At 37.9% G+C, this 24,013-nt stretch overlaps 1 protein-coding gene across 2 annotated transcripts in view; it reads left to right on the forward strand.

The window, feature by feature from the left end:
• The window catches only part of ALDH1A2 (aldehyde dehydrogenase 1 family member A2), a 103,642-nt gene that overhangs the window by 29,200 nt on the left and 50,429 nt on the right, over nt 1-24,013 (forward strand). For both annotated transcript variants that reach the window (XM_021094598.2, XM_021094609.2), the window contains exons 2-4: nt 10,367-10,471; nt 10,638-10,778; nt 14,585-14,714. In XM_021094598.2, coding sequence (XP_020950257.1) covers nt 10,367-10,471; nt 10,638-10,778; nt 14,585-14,714 — 376 coding nt within the window. The remainder of the gene's footprint in view (nt 1-10,366; nt 10,472-10,637; nt 10,779-14,584; nt 14,715-24,013) is intronic.

Consider the following 24,013-nt stretch of genomic DNA (forward strand, 5'->3'; position numbering starts at 1 on the left):
GTTGTTTCCATGTTTTTGCTATTGTAAATAGTGCTGCAGTGAACATCAGAGTACATGTGTCTTTGCGAGTCATGGTTTTCTCTAGATAGATACTCAGGAGTGGGATTGCTGGATCAAATGGTAGTTCTATGTTTAGTTTACTGAGGAATCTCCATACTGCTTTCCACAGTGGTTGCACCAATTTACAATCCCACCAACAGTGTACTAGGGTTCCTTTTTCTCTCTAGCACTTACTGTTTGTCGACTTTTTGATGATGGCCATTCTGGCTGGTGTGAGGTGGTACCTCCTTGTGGTTTTGATTTGCATTTCTCTAATGATGAGTGATGTTGAACATCTTTTCATGTGTTTTTTGGCCATCCGTATGTCTTCTTTGGAGAATTGTCTGTTTAGATCTTCTGCCCATTTTTGGATGGGGTTGTTTGTTTTCTTGGTATAGAGCTGCAGAAGGTGTTTCTGAATTTTGGAGATTAACCCCTTGTCAGTTGATTCACTTGCAAGGATTTTCTCCCATTCTGTTGGTTGTCTTTTCATTTTGTTTAGGATTTCCTTTACTGTGCAGAAACTTTTAAGTTTGATTCGGTCCCATTTGTTTATTTTTGTTTTTATTGTCAATACCCTAAGAGGCAGATGTGAAAATAATGCCGCTTTTATACAGACTCTTCCAGAAAATTGAAGAGGATAGAATACTTCCCAACTCATTCTTTGAGATCAGAATTACTCTGATATCAAAACCGAAGACATTACAAATATACATTTAAAATTCCAACACCTACCAAATTGACACCCAGTCAGAGTAGTCATTCCTTCTTGCCTTCCCTTCTCTGAGTCTTTTTTAGCATAGTTATCCTGAACCAGGACTTGGCCCTTAAATGGCTTCAAATTATACTGCATGACCTTCTTCCTGGCTCAAGATATTTGGACCCAAGGGCAGTCATTTAATTTATATCTGAAGAATGGCTTGAAAAGAATGTGCTGGAACCCAATCAAATCCCTTTTTCATGTGGTAGACCTGAGAGGTACAAAAAGAAGGAACAGTTGATGCTGGGGACTAAGGATGAAGATTCATATTGGCTAAGCCTGGATAGACCTATATCTATTTAAGAAATGGAATCAGTATTAATAACCTCCCCCATAAAATGTGCCCTGGTCTAGATGGTTTTAGCAGTGACTTCTACCAAACATACTAATTCTCTACAATCTTTTCCAGAAAAAAGAAGCAGAAGCAATCCTTCCTAATTCATCTTATAAGACTGGCATTATTCTAATACTTAAACCAGAAAGACATTACAAGAAAGGAAAACTGCAAATGGATTATCTCTCATTAACATAAATGCAAAATCCTTAAAAATATTAGCAAATAAAACAACAGTGTATGAAAAGTGTTAATATACCACAACCAAGTGAGATTTATTTCAGGTATACAAAACTGGTTCAACAGTTAAAAATAAATTATTGTAACCGGTTAAATCAACAGGCTAATGAAGAAAAATCATGTGACACTATCTATACATGTAGAAATAGCATTTGAGAGGAGTTCCCTCTGTGGCACAGTGGGTTTAGAGTCTGACTGCAGCGGCTCAGGTTGCTGCAGTAGCATGGGTTTGATCCTGAGCCCAGTGCCATGGGTTAAAGAATCCAGCATTGCTGCAGCTGTGGCTCAGGTTGCAGCTTAGGCTCAGATTCAGTGCCTGGCCCGGGAACTTCCATATGCTGGGTGCATCCGTTAAAAAAAATGAAAGAGCATTTGACAAAATTCAACACTCATTCATGGTAAAAACTCTCAGAAAAGTAGGAATAGAAGGGAACTTCCTCAACTTGATGAAGGACATCAGTATAAAACCTACAGCTAATATCATACTTAATGGTGAGAAACCATCCATCAGTGAACAATTTGAATTTAAAATAAGAAAAACGGTGCCATTTACTTTACCACAACAGAAGAGAAATACATGGGTACAAGTTTAACAAATGTGTGCAAGATCTTTATGAGGAAAAATATAGACCTCTGATGAAATTAATCCAAGGCGATCTAGGTAAATGGAGAGATATCCCATGAATACGAAGACTCAATATTGTTGAGATGTCAGTTCTTTCCAACTCGTCTGTAGATGTAATACAATTCCAATCAATCTTTATAAGTTATTTTGTAGATATCAACAAATTCTATGGAAATTTACATGGAAAGGCAGAAGACTGAGAAGAGCCAACAATATTGAAGGAGAACAAAGAAGTTGTAGAACCAAGAGTACCCAACTTTAAGACTTACTATGAAGCTATTGTAATCCAGACACTGTACTATTGACAAAAGCATAGACAAATAGATCGATGGATTAGAATAAAGAGCCCAGAAGTAAACCCACACAAATACAATTAACAGATTTTTGACAAAGGAGTAAATACTAAAATTGAGAAAGGATAGTCTTTTCAGCATGGTGCTAGAACAACTAGACATCCATGTGCAAAAAATGAATCTAAACACTGACCTTGCACTTTTCACAAAAATTAACTCAAAATGGATCATAGACCTAATGTAAAATGCAAAACTATAAAGCTTGTAGAAGGTAGCATAAAAGAAAATATAAATGACCCTGAGTGTGACAATGAGTTTTTAGATACAACACCAAAAGCATGATCCATGAAAGGAAAAAATGATATACTGGACCTCCTTAACATGAAAAACCTCTGATCTGCAAAAGATACTGCAAGGAGAATGAAAAGACAAACCACAAACTGAGAGAAAATATTTGCAAAACACACATCTAATGAGGATTTGTATCCAAGATATACCAAGAACTCTTAAAATGCAGCACTAAAAAAAAATCTCAAACAGTGTGCAAAAGACCTAAGACACCTCATCAGAGAAGATACACAGCAAAATAAGCATATGAAAAAATTCTTAACATTATATGTCAGTGAGGAATTTCAGAGTAAAACGAGATGCCACTCTGCACATATTAGAATGGCTAAAATCCAAACAAAACAAAACAAAACAAACCTGACAATGACAAATGCTGACAGGGATGTGAAGCAACAAGAGCTCTCATTCATTGCTGATGGGAATGTAAAATGGTACACTCACTTTGGAACACAGTTTGGTAATTTCTTACAGAGCTAAGAATAGCCTTGCTCCGTGATCCAGCAATCACTACCCTAGGCACTTATCCAAATGGGTCAAAAATTCAAATTCAAAAATGTTCACACAGAAACTTGAACACTGCTGTTAATAGCAACTTTATTCATAATTCTTCCAAACTGAAAGTAACCAAGATGTTCCTTAAAAAATGAATGGATAAACTATGGTAATCCATAAATGGAATATTGTTCAGCATTAAGAAAAAGTGAACTACTAGAGCTGTGAAAAAAACATGGAAGAAACTTAAACGCAAATGGCTATCTAAAAGAAGCTAGTCTGAAAAGGCTATGTACTCTATGATTCCAGCTATATGACATTCTGGAAGAGGCAAAATGAAGGAGACAGTAGAAAGATCAGAATTTGTCAGGAGTTTAGGGGGAAAAGGAAGCGATAAATGGTGGAGCACGGGCTATTTGATATAGTGAAGAAACTGTTCTGTGTTAGGTAATAGTAGATACATAACATTATACATATTTTAAAAAACCCACAGAATTATAAACACAAAGATTGAAGCTTAATTTGTGGACTTTATCAATACTGGTCTATAGCTGTACAACACTAAAATGAGATATTAAAAATAGAAGAGACTGGAGGGGACCAGCAGGTATATGGGATTTCTCTGTACTGTCACCTCAGTGTTCTGTAAACCTAAAGCTGTTCTAGCTGTTCTAGAAGTTAAAGTATTGGGAGTTCTATGATGGCCTAGTGGGTTAAGGATCCTGTGTTCTCATGACTGTGGCTCTGGTAGTTGCTATGTGGTGCAGATTCGAGCCCGGCCCTGGGACCTTCCACATGTTGCCTGTAGGATAAAAAAGAAAAAAAAATGTTTAAAATTAAAACAAACAAAAAGAGAGAACCTGAAATAAACATTGCAACTCTCATGGGGAAGAAAAAAAAAAATTCCAGTTGTGGCTCAGTGGGTTAAGAACCTGACATATTCATTAGGATGAAGGTTTGATCTGTGGCCTCACTCAGTGGGTTAAGGACCTGGTGTTGCTGCACACTGTGGTATAGGTTGCAAAATGTGCCTCAGATCTGGTGTTGCTCTTGCTGTGGCATAGGCCCATGGGTGCGACTTCAGTTGGACCCCTACCCTGGGAACTTCCATATGCCACTGGTGCAGCAGCCCTAAAATAAAAAAAAAAAAAAAGTTACAAGTGTTAATTTTTGAAACCAAAAAAAAAAAAAAATGATGAGGCAAATTTGAAAAAGAACAAAGCAAAACTTTTAGAAATAAAAATATAAACACTGAAATTAGCAGATTAGACCCAGGTAAAGAGAACTGGGTGATAAAAATGACAAAAACTATTCAACTGCAGCACAGAAAAAAAGAAAAAGAATAGAAATAACTTAAAATCTCTTTCAGCAGAAGGCTGGTTGACTAAATTAAGCTACACCTATGCATGCACATGTACACAGACACATACACCTATGTGATACACACACAAATACACATTAGAGTCTGAAAAAAATTTTTAAATGTTTATAGCATATTGTTAACTTTTACAAAAGCAAGTTCTAAAGCTCACATGAAGTTGATCTTGTTTTGTAAAATTATACATGTATGGTATGTGGGCCTAGAGATATGTCTAGAAGGATGGTCATAAGTATGTGAACTTTAGTTATTTCTGGATGATGAAATTTGAGAGATTTTTTAAAACCATCTCTTTGTTTCCTGTATTAGTTTGAATTGCTGAGGAGAGTGTATTGTACATTTACAAAAGCAACAAAGCTATATTTACATAATTTATTTATTTATTTATTGTCTTTTTGCTATTTCTTGGGCCGTTCTTGCGGCATATGGAGGTTCCCAGGCTAGGGGTCTAATTGGAGCTGTAGCCACCGGCCTACGCCAGAGCCACAGCAACACGGGATCTGAGCCACGTCTGCAACCTACACCACAGCTCACAGCAACGCCCGATCGTTCACCCACTGAGCAAAGGCAGGGACCGAACCTGCAACCTCATGGTTCCTAGTCGGATTCGCTAACCACTGCGCCACGATGGGAACTCCACATAATTTATTTTTAAAAAGAGATGAAAACTATGAGTTGCTTTAGACATTAAGGATGGACTGAAAATGTATAATAATTGGAGTTCCAGAGCAGAGAACAGAAAGAATGATATTCAAGGAAATGATAATAGTGATTAAGAATATTCCAGAACTGTGTTTTATATTTTCACCGTAGTGGTGGTTACATGACCATGGACTGTGTACATTTGCCAAAATTCATAGAAGTGTTTACTATAAAGGATCAGTTTTATTGTATGAAAATTAAACCTCAATAAACTTGACTGAACCAGAAAAAAAAGAATATTCCAGAACTTAAACAAAAACTCAAAGATGCTGAAAGCATAATACTTAACTAGCAAGATAAAAAAGAAATCCATACATAGACATACTGTGGTGAAAATTAAAAGGCCAAGACAAAGATAAGATCTGAAAAGTAAATAGAAAAGGTGAATCATCAACAAAGTGGTAGAGACTTACAACAGAGATTTCCCATAAAAACCGTTGCAAGGTAGAAAATATTCAAATAACATCCTCAAAATATTGTGAAAAAATAATTGCCTCCCCAGAATTGTGTAACCTTCTGGTGGAATCTTTTGAGTATGGGCAGTAAATATATGTTCAGAATTAAGACTTTACTTCCAATAAGTAATTACTAAATGAATTTCTAAGAAATCATAGAATAAAATTTTAAAAACTTCTTAAGGAGTTCCTGTTGTCCATATGCTGCAGGAGAGGCTCAAGAAAAGGCAAAAAGACAAACAAACAAACAAAACTTCTTAAATATAGGAAATCACTTTCTGTTTAAAATAAGTTCTGTAAGAAAGAAACCCCTAGAGAAGAGTGGTTAGATTTTATGTTCTAAGGCTCTTGTAATCATTTTAGAGGAATGTTAAGATATAGATTAACTTTAGACTTGACCTTGCGAAATATGCAGAATGAAAATACCATGGATAACCAATGAAAGAATCATTGTAAGGATCATGTGTAACTTCCGGACCAGTAAAAGAGGTAAATTAAATTGTAAAATGAAAAATAACAAACATTAATCAAGTTTTAAAAAGAGGCAAGAAAAGAGAAAAAGTAAAATGAAGCAAGACAAATAGAAAGCATTAAGTCCAAATATCACACAATATGTACACAAGAAATAATCACAATAAATACAAATGTATTAAACTTGCCAGTTAAAAGACAGAGATTTTCATACAGAATAAATATAGCCATATATCACTTAAAAAACATATCAAAATAATAAAGATATAATTGAGAGTAATAGGAGAAAAATAGCAAGAAAATACTAAAGAAAAGCTTAAACAAAATAGTCTTTAAGACATAAAGCTTTATTAGTAATAAAGAGGGTGACTTTGCATTGATACTTTTTTTTTATCAGAGAATCTAATAGTTCCAGTAATAAAATAACTTAAAATTTATAAATATAGGGAGTTCCTGTCTTGGCGCAGCAGACATGAATCTGACTAGGAACCATGAGGTTGTGGGTTCGATCCCTGGCCTCACTCAGTAGGTTAAGGATCTGGCATTCGGTGAGCTGTGGTGTAGGTCGAAGACACGGCTCGGATCTGGTGTTGCTGTGGCTCTGGTGTAGGCTGGCAACAACAGCTCCAATTCGACCCCTAGCCTGGGAACCTCCATATGCGATGGGTGCCACCCTAAATAGACAAAAGACAAAAAAAATAAAATCTATAAATATAAAAGTGATAGAGCTAAGGGATATAGTAACAAATCTACCACTAACTTCAGGGATTTCAATACAGCTTTCTAATTTTCAGTAGGGCAAGCAGATAAAATGTTAATAAAAATCAGTTTTTCCCATTATTGCTCATGTTAACTTCGATCACTTAAGGTACTTTCTGCCAAGTTTCTCCAATGTAATTTACTGTTTTCCTCTTTATAACTAATAAGTGTCTTGATGGAAGATATCTTGAGACTGCATAAACTTCCAATTTTTCACTATACATTTACCCACTAATTTTACCATCCATTGATGATATTTGCCTGAAATAATTATTACTGTGGTATTTGACAGATGGTGATAATATAATTCCATCATGCATTGACAGCTATCAGTTCTAATTCTTCTATTAAGAAGATTTTTTCCTTATTCCCCATTTATTTATTTATTCATTAAAAATTTGTCATCATGGACTCTTGGATACCTTTTTCATTCTTTGGGTAATAATCCATTACTATCATTATTTATTTTGTTGCTTAAATTGTATCAGTATTGGCCATTGGGAGCTCCTTCATGTTGACTCCTGTGTCCTTTTAATATGTCACCATCAGTATTTCAATGTGTACTTGATTTCTGAGTGTACTTGATTTCTGAGACTACAATATTCTAGGATCATTTTGTGCTTTCCCTGCTAAAGCCTGAGGTAAACTCTTTGTTCAAGCCCCGGTCAGAGAGGAACACTTTAGAGAGCATCCAAAACTTTTGAAATTTCTCAGAGAAGCTGAAAACTTTCAAATATTTTGGAGGTATTTGCTTTCCTGTGTGACAACAAAGTTGTCAACACAAATTTTTTATGTGTCATAAGGCTAAATCTATAAAAATAATAGTGTAGTAAAACATCAAATATTTTAATCATTGGCATGCCAGGAAAAATAGTCATCGCGTTTACTCTCTGGGTCCATTGGAGGCTATAATTTTAAAAATTGAAGTTATTTTATGAAAAATTTAGAGAAATGAAAGTAATGAGGTAGAAAAACAACAGAAGAAGAATTTAAACATAAGAAAACAAGTAGTTTATATTTTATTGTTACTTCTGGTTCCTGCAGTTAAACTACCGTAATGTAACTCTATTGAAAAGTTTGAAGGCTTATAATTAAGAGCATTGTCATCTTTTATTCCATAATCACAAAAACATTTTCATGTTTCGTTTTATAAATGTTAATTAGATTGATCAATACGATGAACTTTTTTTTTTTTTTTTTTTTTTTTTTGCTTTTTAGGGCTACCATCCACAGCATATGCACACACCCAGGCTATGGGTCCAATCGGAGCTGTGTCTGCCAGCGATAGCCACAGCCACAGTAACACCAGATCCAAGCCGCGTCTGTGACCTACCCCACAGCTCACGGCAACTATGGATCCTTAACCTGCTGAGTGAGGCCAGGGATTGAACCTGTGTCCTCATGGATGAGAGTCAGCTTTATTTCCGCTGAGACTCAGTGGGAACCCCAAGTTAGGAAGTTTCAGTCAAATAAATGAATAAAGGGAATAAGGAATATTGACAAGACCCATTCTCCCCTAAATCTGGTAATACTCTGGAAGTGAATCCTTAATGAAACTAATTTCTTAATTTTTTTCTTTTGTTATCTTGGAAATCATATTGTGTTTCAAAGGAGTATGCAGACTTGATGAGTTGTGAACTGTTAGGAAATTTGTTAAATGGGGTGAAAAGAGAACTAGATCTGGAGTCCAAGAACTATAGATCTAATTTAGGCTTAGACATAATTTAGTTGTGTTTCTTTGGGTTGAGCAGTCCTGGAAACTGTGGTTAATAGAAAGAGCTGCAGACTTTGAATCAAAGCCATGGTGAGCACGTGCTTCTTCAGACTTTTAACCTCCCTTAACTTTTTCATCTTTAGTAGAGAAAATAAAATCCTTCCATTACGGTTGTGGTGAGTATTTAATGAAGTACTAGAGACTGTTGATCCTGAAGGGCTGGAACTCTTCGTCGTCTCTGTCTCTTCTGTGTCTAGAAATATCTATGCATTTATTGAATACATTATACAGGTGAAAACATTGTTAAGCATGTTTACAGATTTATAGTAAAAATTGTAAAATGTTATGCAATTACAAGGTCATTGTATTTGTGCTCAGTATGTTTGTCTTAAGTGCTTTTACAGGTTTAAGATCTTTTTCCCCCTTTATCTCAAAAAGCCTTCAGGGAAAGAAGATTCCTTTAACATGGGCTCATTGTTGTATCAAATCAAGGAGAAAGCAAAGCTTTGGAATAATTTAGAACCTAATATTTAATAAAAGTGTAGGAACTATAATCAGTTAACCTTGTTGTCTGTGATTATTAAAATGTCATTCAGTAGCAAATCAGTTTATCATTGTGTTTGTTCGAAACTGACTCATTATAAGTTCAGAAATTTTTATTGCTGTGCCATAAATCTTATAGAGTAAAATATCTTTGTGTATTCTTTGAACTTTCATAGTCCAAAAATATTAGTTTGGATTTCTCTCTTAATGTCAATAATTTTTTTTTAAATGTCTTAACCTAGGTTTTCCCTCCTCCTTTAACTCCTATCTTTCAAATCTTTTGAGAAATTGACTTGAATAGTTTCTTAAACCATTAGTTTCTTTACCATTTTAGTATGATCTTCATTTCCTATATAAAAAACCAAGGCTCTTAAGAAATCTTGGAGAGACAAATTTGAAAGTTATAAGCCTTTTCCCTTTGCTGAGTCATATAGCTTACCTAGCAAAAAGAAAGCAATCTAACTTGGATTTACGCATGTAACTTGTTTAACTCACCATTTTGGTTTGGTCACAGTCATTGCTCAGTTTAGGATATGACTGTAAAACAGACAAACACTTATTCCAGCACCCTTCAGGTTTCCTCTTGAAGTCATTTATACTTCTGACAGAGAAACTATTATCTAAGTCTGGGTAACCGTCAGTTGATCCACGATTTACCTTTTTGGGAAATTGGCCAGAGCTTTGGCATAATAAATACCTCCTCAACCTCAGTGTATGGTTTGTATGTTTGTGAGTCTCTCTGTCCTTGCCTCCCTATTTGACTCTCACTGGAGAGGTAGGAATTTATATTTAATCTTTGGACGCCATTGAGATAAAAATATAAAGGAAATTGCTGAATTGGGAGTGAGGCTGAACTGCAGAAAGATAAAGGCTTAAGAGTTCCTGCTGTGATACAGTGGATTAATGATACAGCTTGTCTCTGTGATGTAGCAGGTTTGATCTCCAGCCCAGCATGGTGGATTAATGGCGTTGCAGCCACTGTGGCATAGGTTGCAACTGCGGCTCAGATTCAGAAACTTCCATATGCTGAGGGTGCATGTGGTTGAAAAAAAAATTATCAATGGTCTCTTGTGACTCTTCAAATTCTCCACTGTAATTATATACCAACAAACATACAGAGCAAGTATTGCTACTGTGACACTTACATATAATACCATTGATCGGCTTCCTGTCACCTGACTCACAGTTCCCATTCTCTTGCCTACTTCCTTAGATTTTTATTAACAATGAGTGGCAGAACTCAGAGAGTGGAAGAGTGATCCCTGTCTATAATCCAGCCACAGGAGAGCAGGTGTGTGAAGTTCAAGAAGCAGACAAGGTATGTTCATCTTAGAAAAAATTCTTTATGAAATACCTTCAGCCAACAAAGCACTAAATCTCTGCTTTCCAGGCATCACTACTGATGTTCATTCATCGCCTTTTTTTGGTTCTTCCTTTAATTGTAGCGTTACCTCTCTCCACTTGTGCCTCTTCCTCTCTAACAGGCAGATATAGACAAAGCAGTGCAGGCAGCCCGCCTGGCTTTCTCTCTTGGTTCAGTGTGGAGGAGGATGGACGCTTCTGAAAGAGGACATCTGCTGGATAAGCTTGCAGACTTGGTGGAACGAGACAGGGCCATCCTTGCAGTAAGTAGTCTAAGGAAACATCAAGTCTTTACTCCAAATTTACCACTGCATTGAAATTTAGATTCCTAAGTCCTTCTGAATATATGTGAAGCAGACCTGAGGAACAAGCTAAGGAGTGCATAATACACATGAAACATGGGAGAGGTTTTGGATTCAGATGGGGAAGTGGAGGACCAGCTGAGTATCTCTTCTTACTGAATTTTGAAGAACAAAACCATAGCTTCCCATGACTGCTAAGGACCTTCCTGCTTTCCTTGCCGCCCTTCCTCCCACCCTCAACAAACAAAACAAAAACAGTCAAGCAACAGGACAGTTACCACACTGCTTGTAGGATAGCAATACCAAATGATTCTTTTGGCAAACAAATAGGGCTAGTTTTACCTCTCCAGAGTTAGCCTCTCTTGGCTAAAGAAAATCCTTCAGAAGTGGAGGCTGTAATACAGACCTCTCACATACTTCTGCTCCCATTGTTCTGTCACTTCCTAGGACTAAGAAAGGAGAGATGAAAGGGGACAGCAACTTTGTTTCACTAAAACCATCATTTTCTCAGATAAGGAATGTCCCCTCACCTAACTGTTGTTGTTGTTATTGCTATTTTTAAAATAAAGATCAGGTTTTTTTCTCTTTTGTCTTTTTAGGGCCACACCCATGGTATATAGAAGTTCCCAGGCTAGGGTTGAATCAGAGCTACAGCTGCCAGCCTACTCCACAGCCACAGCAACTCAGGATCCAAGCCAAGTCTGCGACCTACACCACAGCTCACGGCAAACCAGATCCTTAACCCACTGAGCGAGACCAGGGATCGAACCTGCGTCCTCATGGATACTAGTCAGGTTTGTCGCTACTGAGCCACAACAGGAACTCCAAGATCAGTTTCTTAGAGAAAACAGATTTCTTGGAAACTAGAACCATTTGGGAATGCCTTTGCTGTACACCAAGGATCTCCACCAGCACAACCCACATTTGATCAGTTAATATTTAGGGCATCCTTGTTCAGTCAGGGTATTCACGCCATGCGTGCTGTACCCCACCGTCTGCCTGGAGAATCAGGTGGCTCTTGGGTTTGCTTTGGGAGAGGGAAGCATTAGTACCTTCCCACTGTCACTCCCACCATGGCTGTTCCTCCTGCCATCCCCTCAGGGGTCTGTTCTCAGTATGGAAACAAAATCTATCCTTTATGGAGGTAGTTTGGAACTCTGCTGTATATAACATTTCCTTATTTCTAAAACTTTTTTCAGTTTGGTACTTGAAGAAATTTTGTTTTCAATAGTGTTTATACATATTGGGAAAGGTGTTTGTTTGTTAGTGAAATAACTCCTTGGAGAGTCACAAGACAGTGAGCACATTAAAGACTGAAAACCCTACTCATTTTTTCTCAAATCTATTGGAGCCTCAACACTTTTTTTTTCTGTCTAACTTATCGATATTGTACAAAACAGAATTCTCTGGAATACCTTGGAGGAATGCTCGTCTGTGTGCTGTCTCTTCACCAGATTATGATTTCTTTGAAAGTGAAAATTGTGTTTTGCTCCTCTTTTTGTAACCTCAGTACAGAGATAAATGCACTTAAGTGGTGAAGGGGAACACATTAATGGTCAGTAAGTGTCTATTTGAGTTAAATCTATACAGTATTTATAACATTAGACTAGCAGTATTTACTAGATGATGCTGTAGTTAATTTCTGCAGTTATCATTCTTATGCCACAAAATTCAAATGCTGTCCTTTTTCTGAAATATGTCTCACTGCGGTCAAGTCTTTTTTCCTATAACGCCTAAATAAAATCCCTAAGCCATGAGAGGAGTGAGGTTTTTTTTGTTTTGTTTTGTTTTGTTTTAACACTCCCAAGTCATTAGAGGAGTGAGGATTTTTTGTTTGGTTGATTTTTCTTTTCTTTTTCTTTTTTTTTTTTTTTTTTTTTTTTGGTCTTTTTAGGGCCGCACCCACAGCATATGGAAGTTCCCAGGCAAGGGGTCAAGTCAGAGCTGCAGCTGTCTATCTACACCACAGCCACAGCAACTCGGGATCCAAGCTTCATCTGTGACCTACACTGCAGCTTGTGGTGAGGCCAGATCCTTAACCCACTGAACGAGGCCAGGGATCGAACCTGCATCCTCCTGGATATTAATTTGGTTCTTAAACCACAGAGCCACAGTGGGAACTCCTGAGAGGAGTGAATTTTAATGAGATAGCCTCTGAAGTGTAGGGTAGCTCCTGACCAGAATACTGAAGTTAATACTGCACCCAGGTAAACACAATAGAAAATAAACCTAGGGCTGTCAATTCTAGGTGAAGTTAGCTTGTATGAGCCACTTAGAGGGATGGGCCATTTAGGTGGCCCAGATTCTGGCTATTGACTCTACTTCAGTCTCCACTGTCTAGACCTTGTCTGTACCAGCAACATGGGGAATGTAATGCTCATGTCATGGACATATAATATTCTAAAAAGAACTGAGAAATAATTTGGCTCCCTTTAATAAAAGTTAATAGGTCATGTGATATTTTTAATTGAGTTCCTTCTTATACACAGAGTAAATAGATAAATTGCACTGTAAATAACAATATTTTTGTGTCATTGAATGGAGAATATTTCAATTTTACTTTTGTCAACACTCAAATTTAATTTTCATACTAGTATGTGTTATAAAATGTCCTTGAAGAAAAGGACATGAGATTATAAACATATGTATTTGTTTATTTGTATATATATATATTTGTTAAATTTGTAACACCATTAATATTTCGCAAGTCAAATACTCTTTTTTTTTTTTTAATTTAGGGGATTTTTTTGTCTTTTTTTTTTTTTTTTCTTTTTTGGGCTGCACCTGTGGCATATGGAGGTACCCAGGCTAGGGGTTTAATTGGAGCTGTAGCTGCTGACCTACTCCAGAGCCACAGCAACACCACATCCTAGCCATGTCTTCGACCTACACCACAGCTCACAGCAACACCAGATCCTGAACCTACTAAATGAGGCCAGGCAGCAAACCCGTAACCTCATGGTTCCTAGTCAGATTTGTTTCTGCTGTGCCACGATGGGAACGCCTCAAATACTCTTCTTATTTCCGTGTGTTCATTTGTAATTCTTTTTATAACGGTTTTACTATATTTAAGAACAAGGCATTAAAATAATGATATTTATAATCTAAAACTGCTTAATAACTCTAACTCTATTTTAATTAAATGAACTAAGTTCTTTACTCTTAATAGATAATGGTTGTGAACATAAATATTTACAAAAAACCAGCCCTTGAGTTGTTATAGTCTGAGCTTCCCCAGAGGAGATCCTGTTTATTTGGTGGTAATAAATAAACTCGCTGTGCACCGTGACTATTCCATTTCTCAGCAGGGGTCTTGGCAGCTGTGGAGAACATTTTATATTCTCATCAGTTGCATAAAAGCCCATGTCCCTGCTCCTCTTTATGGATTCGGATTACTAGTGTAGACTCTGAAAAATCCCCACGCAGCTCTGATCATTAATATAACAGAAGCTGGTTTGACAGTCAGAACACTTCTTTATCACCAGTTGTGTTTATATGTTGGGAGAGTGGTTACTGGAAACACCCACACAGGCACAGGAACACACACATATGTATTCATTGTGGTTTTTCCTGAAAACTAAATGGGCAGTACTAAACATCTTCTCATTTGGGAAATCAGAGTTGACCAAGTATGTATCAATGTATCATTATTCAGATACACTTTTATTCCCTCTCTTCCTCTTTTTTTTTTTTTTTTTTTTTTTTTTTTTGCTCCAGAAATTATTTAGTGTATCACTGGAAAGTTTTCTCCATTTCTTTTCCTACAGACCATGGAATCCCTAAATGGTGGCAAACCGTTCCTGCAAGCTTTTTACGTGGATTTGCAGGGGGTCATCAAAACCCTTCGGTATTATGCAGGCTGGGCTGATAAAATTCATGGGATGACCATTCCTGTAGGTATGTAAAATCTGAGTACATTGAAAAAGGGAAACATGAGGCTCCACCCAAAACACGTTTTTACCACCAAACAGAAACAGCAGTCACATGGAATATAGATCTGAACACTACAGCAGCTTTACTCAAACAAAGACTGAAACGCCTTATGTCACTAATCTAACACTATTCCTGTGTCAGTATGTAGACAGTCCATACCTAGGAGCAGGGGTGAGCCACTTACATCAGTAGGTCAGTGAGCTAAGGAGCAGGTACATGTTTGTCAGCTGCAAAGTGCTTAGTGCTGTGGTAAGTTAGGGGCTGGGAGTTTGGAGAGGCTTTGGTACTCTAAAATATTAATAGTTGTTTTCTCATAGTGGTGAGATTATGAATTATTTATTACTTATTTTTCTTTATTTTCTGTATTTCCTATAATGACCATGAATTACTTTTTACAATTTGTAAGAACAACCGCCATTCTGACAATTTTTTTTTCTTTTTTCTTTTCTTTTTTTTTTTAAGAGCCAGGTTTGGAGGCAAAACCAGTAACACAAAGCAAAGATCTCTATAGGAGAGTTACAATTAGGTGCTAAGTCGTGTGGCTCAGCTTGTCAGCGCTGTAGCCCTTTAAAGGAAAGGGAAAGTATCCAGACTAAGTCAGCAGACAGGTCTTGGTCTGTGCATGAATCCTTGCTGTAGTTAATACCAAATGAAATGCTTTCATAGCAGCCCTGAGGGAAGGCACTGTTATTAACATCCTCATTGACAGAGGAGAAAACAGGGGCCTAGAGATGTTAAAGAGTTTTCCTGATTCACGCAGGGAATAAATGATAGAGATATCATGACAGGAAAGGCACCAACTGAAAGAGCTAGGAGGATATTGGCAATGGAGAATAGACATAAAGAAAGAAAATGAGATCCTACTGTATAGCACAGGGAACTACATCTAGTCACTTGTGATGAGAGTGATAGAGGATAATGTGGGGAAAAGAATGATATATATACACACAAACATATATATACACATAGTGTGCATATATATGTATGAATGGGTCACTTTTCTGTACAGTAGAAATTGACAGAACATTGTAAGTCAACTATAAAAGAAAATGTAAACGTCTTAACAAAAAAAGAAAAAGAAAATACATGTTTGTGAGTGGCTCCTGGATGCTGCTAAGTAGTGTGCCATGTACTTTACCCATGTTCTCTGGAAAACAGTCTGCTTCCCACGTGCATACTAGGAAGAGTGGAAAGTGATGCTGGAACTTTGGTTCCCGGTTCAGGCTTTCCCAGGCTGAGAAGCTTGGGTTTACCAGAAAGGGGGGTGGTTGGCTGATAGTGTAGATGGCTTAGAGCAGTGCTTCTCAAACTTGAATGTGTGTTTATATCACCCGAAATCTTCTTCAAATGCAGGTCTAGGGTGGGACCTGAGATTCTTGTTCCTAACCAGCTGCCAGGTGATGCCTGTGCTGCTAGTTCTCTGCCTTGAGTAATGAGGAGAGGATACAGAGACCAGCACCATCCCTTGTGACGCCTGGTTTAGCAAGAAGAGAAGTCACAGTGAGAGGGGAGAAGGGATGAGAGATGAGACTTCCAAGGACTACTCTAAAATTATCTCCATGAGTGATAGTGACATGTGGAGTGTTAGTCTTTGGACAATGGGTTTCTGGTTATGGGACTCTTCCCTGCCATCCAGGGGTTTCCCATGGTCAGCAGACTCAGAAGGCAGAGACAATTGCTATCAAGAAATGTCAATCTTAGTTCAGTCCTAGCTCAGGGATATTACAGAACCACTGTTCTCTGGGGTCATTGGTAGCATTGAGGAGTGACTTCAGTGAGGCGGAGTCATTGTTCATATAGCAGTCCTGTGAAAGAGCCTGAGAATCAAAACCTTTGTCAAAACAGAGCATATATCAGCATTTTTAGGTTGACCTCTCCTTTTTCAATGAAGAAAGGAAATCATCAGGATCAAAGGCCCTGGTGTTTTTGCTCTCATCCCATCTGGCATTTCACTGTTAAGGCAACAAGTATATTTTAGGTATTTAAACAGCTTTTCAAATGTTTTACAAATATCTTAGAAATAAGGTGAAACAGAAGGCTATACGTGTCAGTCTCTGTTTGGCCTAACAATATCTTGGTTTTTCTTTTGTCTCCTTAGGAGAGATGACCTTGATTGATTTGAAAAAAGGTTTATTGGATTTTCTGATAATGTTTGATACTTTACTGTAACTTTATCTGGCAGTAGAAGTGGTTGCTCTATAAACCTCACTGTTTTCATCTCATGTTCTTTGGAGATTCCAAGGATGTTGACTGCTGTAGGAGTTAGAAATATAGGGCTTAGAAAAGACTTTCACAGCAGTCTCTCCTACCTTTACCCTATGAAAGGGAGAAAAAGTAGAGAATTCTCTTAAATGCTAAGTAATCCTCGTTTCCCTAATTTTTCCTAAAGTGCACTGAGAGGGATGCCAGGATAAGGGACTCTCCAGGGATTCAGGTCTATAGGCATAGCTCATAGGAAGCTGGGGGTCTGGGATATCAGAACTTTTTGCTGCAGTGTCTCAAGCAGGGGAAGGAAGGATGGAAGCAAACGTGGACTTGTCTGCTTTCCTCTCTGTCCCAGGTTCACATGTGTTTGAACATACCTGTAGGCTACTGAGAATTCATCTCACAACCCCTTTGGCTAGTTCATTGCTTAGGCAATCTAGTTGCTGAACCAGAGGTGTCATGTTGGAAGACCAGGGAAAGGGAGGGTCAGCATTATTCACTTATTTATTTTTAAAGTTGTTTAATAAATCCATTTGTGCTTTGTCATTTGTAACTTCATAATTTAGCATCAGCTTGATTTTTGTCTCTGTATTCCTGGCTTTTTCCAGTGAAATCTGGAATATAAGAAGATTGTTAGCCTTTAACCACAAGGTCTTTATTGTGTTACATACATTCCCTGTGAAATATCCTAATTTTGTTTGAAATTACAAAGGAATAATGTACTTCATATTTTCATAGCACTGGAGTGTGTTTCACCTACATCATCTTTATGATTCTGGCTGTGATCCTGTGAGATAGGTTAGATTTTAAAATTGATAGAACATTGTAAGTCAACTTTCAAAAAAAAAAAAAAAAGGTATTGCACCTATTTTGCAGATAAGAAAATAAGACAGGAGGGCTTAGTGTCTTGAACAAGGTCACATGCAAGTAGGTGGCAGGCCTGAGATTCAAATCCAGGTCTCTTTCTGCCGAAACCATTGTAGACCCTCTATGGATTGCTGCTCAGCAGGGCAGGAAGAGGCCAGTCACCTTAGTGAATTCTTTAACCCTCTGCAAGTTTTTAGATTAACATCCATGTGATTCTCATTTTTCATGATAGTTATGTTCTGTAAAGTTGGCGTAGACACTGAGTTAGTAAACACTGAACCATTGCTCCTAGAGGAAATACAGGGTTGGAAAGCACAGCTCTGTCTGGTCACCCATAAAGATAAACCCGAAAGTTTTTTTTTTTTTTTTTTTTACGTATAAGACTACTTTTTACATTGAAGCACACTCCATGGTGCATCCAGCTTAGCATCCCTGATACTAAAGGATAAGAATCAGGAAGAGTGGTGAGAATTACGCTGCTGTTGTCTCTTGGACTTCTCCCCGTCAGGAAGGCTCGGCAGTCTGCCTCCGAATGGGAAGAGACCTTCCTTCATCTGCACTACCAGGCATCAACCTCAGTCTCTCAATCATCCCCTCATTCCTTCCTACATCCGTTCATTCAGCAGACCTTTTTTCTTTTTCTTTTTTTTTTGAGCACCTGCTGTCTCAGGTCCTGTGTTCAGCACTGGGGTTACAAAGTTGAGTAAGTAAGATGCCCACAGAATAGTAGGGAAAACTAGCCGGCAGCTACACTATACTGAGTGTATAGTATGGAAGCACGGAGTTGAGTGGAACTCTGTAGGCTAGTCATCTCACCCAGTGTCAAGGCTTCCTGGAGAAGGGAGTGGAATGTACACAGTGATACCTGAAGGGCAGGTAAGTGAACAAGGAGGTGGTGGCATCACCAGAGGTGGTAATAGCCTGTGTGAAGCATGGAGGGAGGAGGGTAAGGTGCTGGTGGATCTGAAGTATATGCACATTTAGAAGACAGCGGGGCTCTGGGCCTGGGGAAACCATGCCAGAAGTTCTATTTCACAGAAGAGGTGAGTCACTGAATCATTTAAGTAAAGGAGTACCTTGATCGAAATTGCATTTTAAAATTTTATTTACTTATTTATTTATTTTTGTCTTTTTAAGGCCACACCTGTGGCATATGGAGGTTCCCAGGCTAGGGGTCGAATTGGAGCTGTAGCCACTGGCCCACAGCCACAGCAACTCCAGGTCCAAGCCCCATCTGCGACCTTACACCCCAGCTCACGGCAATGCCAGATCCTTAACCCATGGAGCGAGGCCAGGGATCGAACCTGTGTCCTCATAGATGTTGGTCGGATTCATTTCTGCTGAGCCACAACAGGAACTCCTAAAATTTTAAATTATTAACAATAAATAATTAAAGAAGAGAGATTTTGACTACATAATTGATAATCAGTTGGAGAGAGCAAGTGTGTACATTTCCCCCTCCTCCTGAAGGGTAGCCTCCCTCTGGAATAGTTGGGAGAAGGAGAAAAGGCTTGTGGCCTAACCGCTATGGAGCCATCCACTAGACAACAGTTTCTGCCTCTGAATTGAGAGTGTCTCCCATCCCTATCCACTACATCCCACTCAAGGCCCGCAGTTGGATGTTATTGCAGAATCATGCAATATTAGTTTGATTCACAAGAGTCTTAACGTTTTTCCCTTCACAACATTGTCTGTTATTTCCTGCCATGCCTCAATGGAGCCATTCTTTCAGATCATAAACCCTATGCCTTGACCGTTCTGCTATAGCATATCCTAATTACAGTGATAAATAATCATTATTATGATTTATTGTACACTTTCTTTGTGCCCATTATAATATCTCTAATCTCATAGCAACCTTCAAGGGGAAGTAGTTTCTTTCCCCATTTTGCTTATTTTTAACCTATATCAAAACTTTCTCATCCTCTCATGTCCACAAACTCCTTGTGATGGAGGAAGGAACGAAGTTTATTTTCAGTTTGCTGAAGGAGAAATGGAGGTTAATTGATTTCCATTACTTGTGATTTTTCTCTGTAACAAGTGTTTTTATTGATTTTGTGATATGTAAGCAGAGAATGTAGTCCATATGTCAAGCCAAATTTTGACATAAAAATGGCCTTATGATACATTAGCATTTAGAAAAGGTTAGAAAGCTACCCATGCCGTTTGTAATTATTTATCCATTTCACGCCCTTCCAGCTTTACCTGTTAAAGAACAGGCTAAAAATGTGCAAAAATTCTAAGGTTTTGCCTTCAACAGCTTAATCTAAGTTAGTGTTGTCAACAGAGAACACATATGGTGAGATCTTATTGTTCATTCAGAATGAGAATTAGGAGCTATTGCTCTGCCCACTGAAGAAGAGCCCTGGGTGGGTAGAGTTATCTGAGTTGCTGGTGACAGGAGACGGTAAAGACTTCTTCACATGTAAGTAACCTCTCTGAGAGGCTGAGGCTAAAGAAGACCTCAGGGATCCCTAAGGCTGGTCTCCTCATTTTTCAGACAAAGAAATATGAGGTCCAAGCATTCTCTTGTGGTGCAGCATTGTCAGTGCAGTAGCCCAGGTCATCGCTGTGGCACAGGTTCAATCCCTGGCCCAGGAACTTATGCATGCCATGAGCATGCCATCCCCACCCCACCCCCACCCCCAAAAAGATTGTGAGGTCCAGAGAAGTAAAGTAACCTTTTTTCTTCAGAATGACATAATGGACTAGTAGTTGGGCTCAGATATCTTCTTAACCAACTCAGGAACATGTAGTCTAACTTCTGAGATACTACCAGCAGACTCTTGGGAGAAGTAGTATTGACACCACTGTACTTTACTATAGAGTCTCCAGTGTTTGTATAGGCATTTATAGAGTTTATTATTATAACTGTGAAATGTTCAGTGAGGTCTGTTCAGTCTCAATACATAGGAATCTGCTAGGAGGACATAATGGACTAGTTCATTGTAGTTGATCTTTCTAATACCAGAGTCACCAAAAGAGTTGCTGGTTCTTGAATGGTAATTGTTTATACAAATTAGAGATTAGAAGATGGCCATCCATTCATTGAATTCTTTTACAGATTTCTGTGTTATTAAAAATACTCATTTTTTTAGTATAACACAGATATAAAAAGGATGTATAACAGATATAAAATTTGCAGCAGTTCTTGAAACACTCTTAGTGTTGTAATTGGGAGCTATTTCTTGAGGTCTGTGTTTGATAAATTTCACCTCGATTTCTGGCACATCTCAGATTTTTCTGATTTCACTGACTATACATATTGGCTAATCACACTCTATCTAGTTTTTGTGTTATGGATTGTATCGGTGCCATACATTCTTATGAGTATAGTAATTCTACAAAAAAATTTTTTCAAGCAACTATAAAATTTGCTTTAAGAAGTAATGTTTACTCTGAAGGAATAATCCAAATAATTAAATTATTCTGGTTAACTAAGTAATTGCCATCTATCTCTCTGGTACAATTAAATGAGCCCGCATCAGAAAGCATGGAACAGTGGCTCAACATTCACAAATATGGAAGAGGCTTTTCTATAACTCATCTCTAGGGTTGTAGACTCAGTATAATTCTAGAGATGCCTCAGTCTATACATATTCAATAAAAGTGGATCCATAGCTTAACCAAGTTTATAGTGAAAAAGTTTTTAATTTTAATATTTCTGAATTCTTCATTAAGGATGTATAACACAGATATAAAAATACATCAGAGAAGTTGTCTTTGGTTTGTCTTTTTTTCTTTTTGCCTTTTCTAGGGCCACACCCGCAGCATATGGAGGTTCCCAGGCTAGGGGTCTAATTGGAGCTGTAGCTGCCAGCCTACGCCAGAGCCACAGCAACAGCAACATGGTATCTGAGCCGCGTCTGTGACCTACACCACAGCTCATGGCAACACCAGATATCCTTAGCCCACTGAGTGAGGCCAGGGATCGAACCTGCAACCTCATGGCTCCTTTTTGGATTCATTTCCACTGTTCCACGGTGGGAACTTTGTCTTTCGGTGTGTCTTTCGGTGTGTCTTAAACTCTTTTTAAGAACAGTTTCTATTACTCTCTATTTTTTACTTTTTTGAATGATTTTTATATTTTCAATTATATGGTTTACTGTGTTCTGTCAATTTTCTACCGTACAGCAAAGTGACCCAGTCGCGTGCGCGCGCGCGCACACAAACACACACACACACACACACACATACTTTTTCTCATATTATCCTCCATCATGTTTCATCACAAGTGACTAGATATAGTTCCTTGTGCTATACAGCAGGATCTCATTGCTTATCCACTCCAGAGATAATAGTTTACATCTATTAACCCCAGACTCCCAGTCCATCTCTCTCCCTCCCCCTCCCCCTTGGCAACCGCAAGTCTGGAACAAGACAAGGATGTCCATTCTCACCACTTTTATTCAACGTAGTATTGGAAGTCCTAGCCATGTTTTTTACTCTTTTGAGTGAAATGGAAAAGAGGCTGAGAGGTGAAAAGTCCTACACACATGATTTAGTATTTCTGTCCTGATGTCTCTTCTCTTTAGTTTTCGGCACCATAGTTGTATTCTAACTTGTTGCCTCAGAATGTGACATCCAGAAGATTATTTGATATTTTCATCAAATGCAGTCCATTCTTGCTAAGTCTGAGCCTTGGTTGTAATGCCTCATATTTGGTAAGAAGACCTAAGATCATTGTAGCCTAAATTGAAGTATCTGAGTTTGGATGGAATTTTTTTTTTCTACATCAAGTTAATAAACTTTATAGCACAAAGCTAGAGAACAATGATTTAAATCATCTTGCCATATTTAGAGAGTATTGTTAACATGAAAGATGGGGAAATGGGCTATAATTTTCTTTTAAGCATAGAGGAGTACTTATTATTTATCATCTTAGATATAGGAGAGAGAGAGAGAGAGAAGTAACCTTGGAGTCGACTCATCCTGGATGAAGAGGGACTCAGCCCTGGGCACACCCACCTGAGAGGAGGGCTATTGCTCTGTGGCATTCCCTTTATAACATAATATACAGAAGTGCCCACATACCACATCCTCCAAGAACTAGCCTAACCATTCACAAAACAGTTGTCTTCCAACCCCCACTCCATCTGCACTCCTTTACATTATGCTCTGATTCCATTGTTCGTGATAGCCATCTCAATCCAACACCTTATTTACAAAAAAGCCTTTAATATGTTTCTAAGGGAAATAAACTTGAAGTCTGATGATCCAGATTCAAGCCCAGGAACCACAACTCAACAGTTATATCACTTTAGACTTAACCTTTCTATGCCATATTTTCTCTAGCTATAAAATCCTTATAATAATACACAGGAAGTGAGGCAAAAATGTGAAAATATTTGTAAGGTTCTATAGGTGTATATATGTTTTTGTTCTTATTTTCCTGTTTTAAAAGTGTTAAAAACATTGTTTAGGTTCTTCTCCATTTCAGACTCCTTTTAGGCAAATCAGTAGTTATCAGGGAGGCAAAAAGTAAGTAGGAATGGAATCAGCAACTGTAGGTTGTCATCATACCCATGGACTTCCCTTTACCCTGACTGCTTGGAATGTGCCGTAGATCAGAGGCAGCATTAGGTCCCACCCAGACTTAAGGATTCAGAATCCTCATTTTAACAAGATCTCTAGGTGCTTTGTATACACATATAATTTGAGAAGCACCATATAGCATACCATTTAGAACTGGTAGCTTGTGAGATTATTCTATAGAAAAGGAAAGCAAAACCACAATGAGGGATCATCTCACACCAGTCAGAATGGCTGTCATCAGAAAACCTACAAATAAAAATCCTGGAGAGGGTGTGGAGAAAAGAGAACCTTCACCTCAAGTGGTGGAAGTGTAAGTTGGTAACAACCGCTTTGGAAAACAGTATGGAGTGTCCTTAAAAAACTAAAAATAGAGTTCGTATGTTCTAGCAGTCCCACTCCTGAGCATTATCCAGATGAAACCAAAATTCAAAAAGATACACACATCCCAATGTTCATTGCAGCACCATTTACAATGGCGAAGACACGGAAGCAGCCTAAATGTCCATCAACAGAGGAATGGATACAGAAGATGTGATGTGTGTGTGTGTGTGTGTGTGTGTATAATATATATAGTATGTAATATGTATAATATATATAGTATATAATATGTATAATATATATTGTATATAATATACATAAATATATGTATAATATGG

Source organism: Sus scrofa, chromosome 1 (assembly GCF_054392235.1).
Source record: "Sus scrofa isolate SSC_HxYL_T2T_F1_AM1 chromosome 1, Sscrofa_HxYL_maternal_Yorkshire_Landrace_v2.0, whole genome shotgun sequence".
NCBI classification, from domain to species: domain Eukaryota; kingdom Metazoa; phylum Chordata; class Mammalia; order Artiodactyla; family Suidae; genus Sus; species Sus scrofa.